The sequence below is a fragment of the Pristiophorus japonicus genome, chromosome 8, assembly GCF_044704955.1.
Source record: "Pristiophorus japonicus isolate sPriJap1 chromosome 8, sPriJap1.hap1, whole genome shotgun sequence".
In the NCBI taxonomy this organism is placed as follows: Eukaryota; Metazoa; Chordata; class Chondrichthyes; family Pristiophoridae; genus Pristiophorus; species Pristiophorus japonicus.
In genome coordinates, this window is record NC_091984.1 from 204,293,246 (window position 1) to 204,302,022 (window position 8,777).

The window sequence follows — 8,777 nt, forward strand, 5'->3', positions numbered from 1 at the left end:
TTTTTTTTTAATTTTAAAAAGAATATATTTTACCTTTTGTCAGATATTTTCAATGCCAGACAAAGTACGGTCTGTTTGCACCAGTTCACAAGGTTACCAGAATTGGATTTCCCTCGACGACACCAGCTAAAGCCAAGCCAACTGTACGAAAAATGGTAGCAACCCCATCAAATCTCAAGCGCAGTCCTAGTGCATCATCCATCAGCTCTTTGAGCTCTGTAGCATCTTCTATCGGTGGTAGACCTAGTCGAACAGGATTGGTAAGGAATTACATTAATCTCCACCTGTTTAATCTGTCCTGGCCATTTTGTGAAATGGTGTTTAATGTAAAATGTTAAGATATAAAATATTAAATAAAAAATATTAGTTGATCTCCTGTGGTGTTGTATATGGGAAGTCAGATCAAGGCCATTTTTGGAAAGAGGAGAAGAGGAAGAAATTGGCAAAGAAAGTATGGGGGAGTGAAGGGAAAGGGAGAGGATGAAGTCAAGGGAGGGGGAGTGGGTGAGGTGGACGAGAAGGAAGGAGAAGGTGAGGATGGGGCAAGGAACTGGGGATGGGGTAAGGAGAGGGGGAGATGGAGGGAGAGTCGGGTATGGGGGTAGGGAAAGACAGAGGGGAAGAGGTGCGATGGGACAGCAAAGGAGGGGCGAGGGAAGGGGAGGAATGGGAAGAGAGAAGGGGAAAAGGAGAAGGACTCATGGGAGGACAGTGAGGGGAGGAGGAAGGGAGCAAAAGTGGTTGAGGGGAGTCTACCAATTTTTTTCAAAAGTGATGGATGGGAAATTACCATTGATTCACCACGGTGGAGGATGGGGAGGAGGTCATTGATTTGAAGGAGGGTGGGAAGGAAGAGGGGTTTGAAGAAGGGAGGAGGAATGCGAATATGAGAATTTGCCTCAGCAAGGATGGGGGAATTTCTCTACTGCTTTTGCATCAGCGGGACTGATTTTGCTTCATTTTCGGTGAGAGTTGCCAGCAGCCAATTTTAGTTGACAAAGGCTGGCTGCCAATTTGTGTCTCTGGAGGGGAGCTAGGGGAAGAGAGAGGAAGGAAGGAGGGGAGAAGCAGGAGAGAAAGAGGCAGAATGGTGTTTACATCAGCTGGTGAGGTGGGTGGGGCACTTTTTGCTACTTTTGCCTCAGCAATGTGGTTGCAAGGTCTCATTAGACAGGCTGGAGGATGTGTTACCACTCCAAAGTTTCAGTCTGGGGGAGTGGGGGTGCAGGCTAATGCTTTGTGCCTCAGTAGGTAGGGGCCGACAGAGGGAAAGTAAGTGGGAGGGAGGAAGAAATGGTGGGGGGGGGGGGGGTTAAAGTGTGTTTTACCTCATTGTGGTGGTGGGGTTTCTTAGTGATATCTTTGCCTCAACGGGGAGAGAGGTCGATACTACTTTTCCTTCAGTTGTTGGGTGAGGGGGTGGGCGTTAGTTGCCAGTAGCCATTTTAGTGTCAGTGTGGGATTGTGTTCTGATTTCTTCTCCATTCTGTGGTATATTTTACACTTAATGGGAATTCCCACTATCTTCAACTCTGTTTGTGAATCCTGTTAGCACTTTTAAGTTTGGCATTGTCAATATTGTTTTTGACTACCTTGTCTGTAGCTTCTGAAATATGAGACTATGTTATATTCAACTTGCTGTGCTATTCAGTCAACGATTAGCTGTGGCTGGTTGCACTTGCCTTTATGGCCAGCCACTTAAATTCACTCCCTAAATTCATCTTAACATTCCTCTATCGAGTTCCAATATTCTGCTTCGATTTTTAATATTTCCTTAGTTTGTTTTATTTCAAATTTTTGCTCAGCATGTGTTATTCCCAAGGTGAGTGATTAACTTTTCCTTTTGGTGGCCCTTTAGGTAATGTTACTTTATGCTCACAGCACCATCGACAAGTGCAATGCCTTTGAAATAGAAACATAGACATAGACAATAAGTGCAGGAGTAGGCCATTCGGCCCTTCGAGCCTGCACCACCATTCAATATGATCATGACTGATCATGCAACTTCAGTACCCCATTCCTGCTTTCTCTCCATACCCTTGATCCCTTTAGCTGTAAGGGTCACATCTAACTCCCTTTTGAATATATCTAACAAACTGGCCTCAACAACTTTCTGTGGTAGAGAATTCCACAGGTTCACAATTCTGATTGAAGAAGTTTCTCCTCATCTCGGTCCTAAATGGCTTACCCCTTCTCCTTAGACTGTGACCCCTGGTTCTGGACTTCCCCAACATTGGGAACATTCTTATTGCATCTAACCTGTCCAATCCAGTCAGAATTTTGTGTGTTTCTTTGAGACCCCCTCTCTTCTAAATTCCAGTGACTATAAGCCTAGTCGATCAAGTCTTTCTTCATGTGTCAGTCCTGCCATCCTGGGAATCAGTCTGGTGAACCTTCGCTGCACTCCCTCAATAGCAAGAATGTCCTTCCTCAGATTAGGAGACCAAAACTGTACACAATATTCAAGGTGTGGCCTCACCAAGGCCCTGTACAACTGCAGTAAGACTTCCCTGCTCCTATACTCAAATCCTCTCGCTTTGAAGGCCAACATGCCATTTGCCTTTTCACCGCCTGCTGTATCTGCATGCCAGCTTTCAATGACTGATGTACCATGGCACCCAGGTCTCGTTGCACCTCCCCTTTTCCTAATCTGTCACCATTCAAATAATATTCTGCCTTCCTGCTTTTGCCACCAAAGTAGATAACCTCACATTTATCTACATTATACTGCATTTGCCATGCATTTGCCCACTCACCTAACCTGTCCAAGTCACCCTGCAGCCTCTTAGCATCCTCCTCACAGCTCACACTGCCACCTAGCTTAGTGTCATCTGCAAACTTGGAGATATTACATTCAATTCCTTTGTCTAAATCATTAATGTATATTGTAAATAGCTGGGGTCCCAGCACTGAACCTTGCGGTACCCCACTAGTCACTGCCTGCCATTCTGAAAAGGACCCATTTATTCCAACTCTCTGCTTCCTGTCTGCCAACCAGTTCTCTATCTACGCCAATACATTACCCCCAATACCATGTGCTTTAATTTTGCACACTAATCTCTTGTGTGGGACCTTGTCAAAAGCCTTTTGAAATTCCAAATACACCAGATCCACTGGTTCTCCCTTGTCCACTCTACTAGTTGCATCCTCAAAAAATTCCAGAAGATTTGTCAAGCATGATTTCCCTTTCATAAATCCATGCTGACTTGGACTGATCCTGTCACTGCTTTCCAAATGCACTGCTATTACATCTTTAATAATTAATTCCAACATTTTCCCCACTACCGATGTCAGGCTAACCAATCTATAATTCCCTGTTTTCTCCCTCCTTTTTTAAAAAGTGTGGTTACATTAACTACCCTCCAATCGATAGGAACTGATCCAGAGTCTATAGAATGTTGGAAAATGACCGCCAATACATCCACTATTTCTAGGGCCACTTCCTTAAGTACTCTGGGATGTAGACTATCAGGCCCTGGGGATTTATCGGCCTTCAATCCCATCAATTACCCTAACACAATTTCCTGACTAATAAGGATTTCTTTCAGTTCCTCCTTCTTGCTAGACCCTCCGATCCCTTGTATTTCCGGAAGGTTATTTATGTATTCCTTAGTGAAGACAGAACCAAAGTATTTGTTCAATTGATCTGCCATTTCTTTGTTCCCCATTTATAAATTCAACTGAATCTGACTGCACGGGACCTACGTTTGTCTTCACTAATCTTTTTCTCTTCACATATCTATTGAAGCTTTTGCAGTCAGTTTTTATGTTCCCTGCAAGCTTACTCTCATGCTCTATTTTCCCCCTCCTAGTCCTCCTGAATTCTAAATTGCTCCCAGTCTTCAGGTTTACTGCTTTTTCTGGCCAATTTATATGTCTCTTCCTTGGATTTAACACACTCCCTAATTTCCCTTGTTAGCCACGGTTGAGCCACCTTCCCCTTTTATTTTTATGCCAGACAGGGATGTACAATTTTTCAAGTTCATCCATGTGATCTTTAAATGTCTGCCATTGCCTATCCACCGTCAACCCATTAAGTATCATTCGCCAGTCTATCTTACCAATTCACGTCTCATACCATCGAAGTTACCTTTCTTTAAGTTGCAATTACACACCATTTTTAAAATATAAGGCATTCACATTGTTTGGGTGATTGAATTTATTTCACTACTATATTTGATGATATAAAGTAGAACATAAAAAATAGGAGCAGGAGTTGGCCATACGGCCCCTCAAGCCTGCTCCGCCATTCAATAAGATCATGGCTGATCTGATCATGGACTCGGCTCCACTTCCCTGCCTGCTCCCTATAACCCCTTATCCCCTTATCATTTAAGAAACTGTCTATTTCTGTCTTAAATTTATTTAATGTCCCAACTTCCACAGCTGTCTGAGGCAGCGAATTCCATAGATTCACAACCCTCAGAGATGAAATTTCTCCTCATCTCAGTTCTAAACGGGCGGCCCCTTATTCTAAGATTATGCTCTTTAGCTCTAGTCTCCCCCACCAGTGGAAACATCCTCTCTGCATCCACCTTGTCAAGCCCCCGCATAATCTTATACGTTTCGATAAGATCACCTCTCATTCTTCTGAATTCCAATGAGTAGAGGCCCAACCTACTCAACCTTTCCTCATAAGTCAACCCCCTCATCCCCGGAATCAACCTAGTGAACTTTCTCTGAACTGCCTCCAAAGCAAGTATATCCTTTCGTAAATATGGAAACCAAAACTGCACGCAATATTCCAGGTGTGGCCTCACCAATGCCCTGTACAGCTGTAACAAGACTTCCCTGCTTTTATACTCCATCCTCTTTGCAATAAAGGCCAAGATTCCATTGGCCTTCCTGATCACTTGCTGTACCTGCATGCTAACCTTTTGTGTTTCATGCACAAGTACCCCCAGGTCCTGCTGTACTGCAGCACTTTGCAATCTTTCTCCATTTAAATAATAACTTGCTCTTTGATTTTTTTTCTGCCAAAGTGCATGACCTCACACTTTCCAACATTATACTCCATCTGCCAAATTTTTGCCCACTCACTTAGCCTGTCTATGTCCTTTTGCAGCTTTTTAATGTCCTCACACATTACTTTTCCCCCCATCTTTGTAATCGTCAGCAAACTTGGCTCTGTTACACTCAGTCCCTTCTTCCAAGTCGTTAATATAGATTGTAAATAGTTGGGGTCCCTGCGGCACCCCACTCGTTACTGATTGCCAACCAGAGAATGAACCATTTATCCCGACTGTCTGTTTTCTGTTTTCTGTTTGTTCGCCAATCTTTTATCCATGCTAATATATTCCCCCCAACCCCATGAACTTTTATCTTGTGCAGTAACCTTTTGTGTGGCACCTTGTCAAATGCCTTCTGGAAGTCCAAATACACCACATCCACTGGTTCCCCTTTATCCACCCTGTTCGTTACATCCTCAAAGAACTCCAGCAAATTTGTCAAACATGATTTCCCCATCATAAATCCATGCTGACTCTGCTGACCAAATTTTGCTTTTCCAGATGTTCTGTTACTGCTTCTTTAATAATGGACTCCAACATTTTCCCAACCACAGATGTTAGGCTAACTGGTCTATAGTCTCCTTTTTGTCTCCCTTTTTTGAATAGGGGCGTTACATTTGCAGTTTTCCAATCTGTCAGTATAAGTAACAGTAAGAGCTCTGCTCAAATTACAGCCAATAATTAGTTTATCCTCTGGGTTATTAAAATAACATTGAATTCTTCCTTATTTTTTTGTCGACAATAGCACTTTTGTAACAGTCTAGTCCAGAGTGGTTACATACTTGCTCCAGCTCAATACTCACTGATAGTACAGTCCACTTTCATTGAGTTTTAAACTGTGTTCTTCGGTAGCACACTGGTTGTGTATTTCACAATGCAACCAGACAGCAACTGATATGGACAAGGACCACTGATTTGTTTCTGTCTCCTTTTTACTTGTCTGGTCAGTATTTTTTTTAATTAATCAGGTCATAGAGCATGTTTGTCAGTGAGTAGCTGACGGTTTTACTTTATCCACTCATCCTAGCTAAACTGTTGTAGAAAAGATCGCAATTGAGGAGAGGGGAAGAGTTGAGCAACAGAGTTAATTTTCCAGTCAAAAAGGAATCTGCAATAATAAACACAAATGTAACTGTAATTCTAATGACTGAGCTGTCGAACATTTTCTCCAGCTAACAGAAACATCCTCACGTTATGCAAGAAAAATATCAGGCACCACTGCATTACAAGAGGCTTTAAAGGAAAAGCAGCAGCACATTGAGCAGCTTCTGGCTGAACGAGACCTGGAAAGAGCAGAGGTTGCCAAGGCAACTAGCCATGTGGGAGAAATTGAACAGGAGCTCACATTACTTCGGACAGGTCATGAACAGGTAAGAACTTACTGAGACAGTGAGTTTTGTAAACATTGGCTTTATAAACATTTCTAGAACAAAATTAGATATTGAGATTTATAACTACTTTATGATGGACACCACAAGAGGCAGAAAAACTCAAATAGATTTGATGGGGAACAATATACTATTGAGTCTTTTGGATTAGAAATACCTATAGTTTCTTTTCTTTTTTATAAAAAAAAAAGTGCATTTCCTCAGAGGCAATGCTCTATTTTGGCCAGTAAAAAGGCGGCTTCATGTGGACCAGCAACATTGGTGTTGAGATCAGGTGTAATGGGTCTGTGTCCAAATCTATGTAATGTTAAAGATCAGCATAATTTCCATCCTTGGAAACCAAATTAGTTACATAATGTAACTAAAAGTTTATTATAACCTAGAGATGGTGTCCACTGAATAATTTACATGAGCATATCTTTTAAAGCCACATTAGCAGTAAGGACATTTTAGATCTCCATAAAGTTGCATACCTCTTTATAAAGAGAGAGTGACTTTTTTTTTGTGAAATGTTCTTCATAACCTTTCTTGGAGGGAATGCTTTTGACTTCTAAGAAAAATATATGTCGCTTGGAAAACTTTGTGAAGAATAAATGCATTGAAATTTTTCAGAAAATAAAATCAACATTTGATCTCAGATTTTACTTTTCAGAAATAAAGATTCATCTTGGCCATCTTATTCAGGGCCATTTATCCACCTAATTCTTTAAAATGTTACAGTTCAAGGTTGGCATTCGATAGAAAACTCAGCAGCCAAATTTATTTTTAAATGTGAACATTTTGCTTCCTTATATCTTTAACTAGTCACAAGCTTGTATGTCCTGTACTTGTCTGGTTTGTTTATTTTTAAACTTAATTATTTATAAAATCTTACTTCCATCACCTTTTCACAGTTCTTCCATCTTAATTATACAACTCATCACCATACAACCTTCTCCACCTAGTTGGGGTAGCATGGTTTGTGTTGTAGATGCCTCCACAGATTAAGAGGTGCTCTATTGCATGGTGACTGGAAGCTATCTCCTAACTTGTTCATGTTGCATTTTATGAAATATGGGATATTCACTTCATTATACCATTGCACTATTCTTGCGTAAAGCATTTTACATGAAGAGGACAGTTAAAGATGAGGTCCTACACTCGTTTTTGGGTTTGTACGTATGAACTTGGTCACTGTATCACTGGTGTTATATGTTCACTCAAAACTTACTCCAGAGGCAGTAGTTGCATTTTGTGGCAGGAGGATGAACACAATTACCATGACAAATATGCCACAGTAACATTACATCAGTGATAAAGAAATTTCTATCCTGTCTTGATGATTTTATACAGTGCCTGTAACAAAGAATATCACACGGCACTCCACTGATGGTTGTAAGGAAAACGAATGTCAAACCAGGAAGGGAGAACACTTATGTGTGCTTTCCTCCTCTCCCATCCCCTTTTCTTCACCTCTTTCCCCCCCCTCTCCCCCATCCCCCCCGCGACCTTTCCCACCCTCCCCCTCCTGACCTTTCCCACCCTCCCCCTCCTGACCTTTCCCACCCACCCCCTCCTGACCTTTCCCACCCTCCCCCTCCTGACCTTTCCCACCCTCCCCCTCCTGACCTTTCCCACCCTCCCCCTCCTGACCTTTCCCACCCTCCCCCTCCTCCCAGCCTCCCCCTCCTGACCTTTCCCACCCTCCGCCTCCTGACCTTCCCACCCTCCGCCTCCTGACCTTTCCCACCCTCCCCCTCCTGACCTTTCCCACCCTCCCCCTCCTGACCTTTCCCACCCTCCCCTCCTGACCTTTCCACCCTCCCCTCCTGACCTTTCCACCCTCCCCTTCCTGACCTTTCCCACCCTCCCTTTCCACTTCCCCCTCCCCCTCTCCCCCTCCCTCCCTTTTCCCAATCCTCCCCCTCCTCCCTTTCCCTCCTCCCCTCCCTCCCTTTCCCTCCTCCCTCTCTCCCTCCCTTTCCTCTCCCTCCCTTCCCTCTCCCTCCTCCTCCCCTCCCTCCCTTTCCTCCTCCTCCCTCCCTCCCTTTCCCTCCCTCCTCCCTCCCTCCCTTTCCCTCCTCCTCCCTCCCTCCCTCCCTCCCTTTCCCTCCTCCCCTCCCTCCTTCCCTCCTCCTCCCTCCCTCCCTTTCCCTCCTCCTCCTCCCTCCCTTCCCCTCCTCCTCCCTCCCTTTCCCTCCTCCTCCCTCCCTTTCCTCTCCTCCCTCCCTTCCCTCTCCTCCCTCCCTCCCTTCCCCTCTCCTCCCTCCCTCCCTTCCCTCCCTCCTCCCTCCCTCCCTTTCCATCCTCCTCCCTCCCTCCCTTTCCCTCCTCCTCCCTCCCTCCCCCTCCCTCTCCCTCCCTCCCCTCCCCCTCCCTCCCTCCCTCCCCCCTCCCCCTC

The 8,777-nt window shown here is 44.2% G+C and overlaps 1 protein-coding gene across 5 annotated transcripts in view; it reads left to right on the forward strand.

Annotated features, from left to right (window-relative positions):
* clip1a (CAP-GLY domain containing linker protein 1a) overlaps positions 1–8,777 on the forward strand; it is a 207,272-nt gene that overhangs the window by 85,457 nt on the left and 113,038 nt on the right. For all 5 annotated transcript variants that reach the window (XM_070887798.1, XM_070887801.1, XM_070887802.1 and 2 more), the window contains 2 exons: positions 44–260; positions 6,182–6,379. In XM_070887798.1, the coding sequence (XP_070743899.1) occupies positions 44–260; positions 6,182–6,379 (415 nt within the window). The remainder of the gene's footprint in view (positions 1–43; positions 261–6,181; positions 6,380–8,777) is intronic.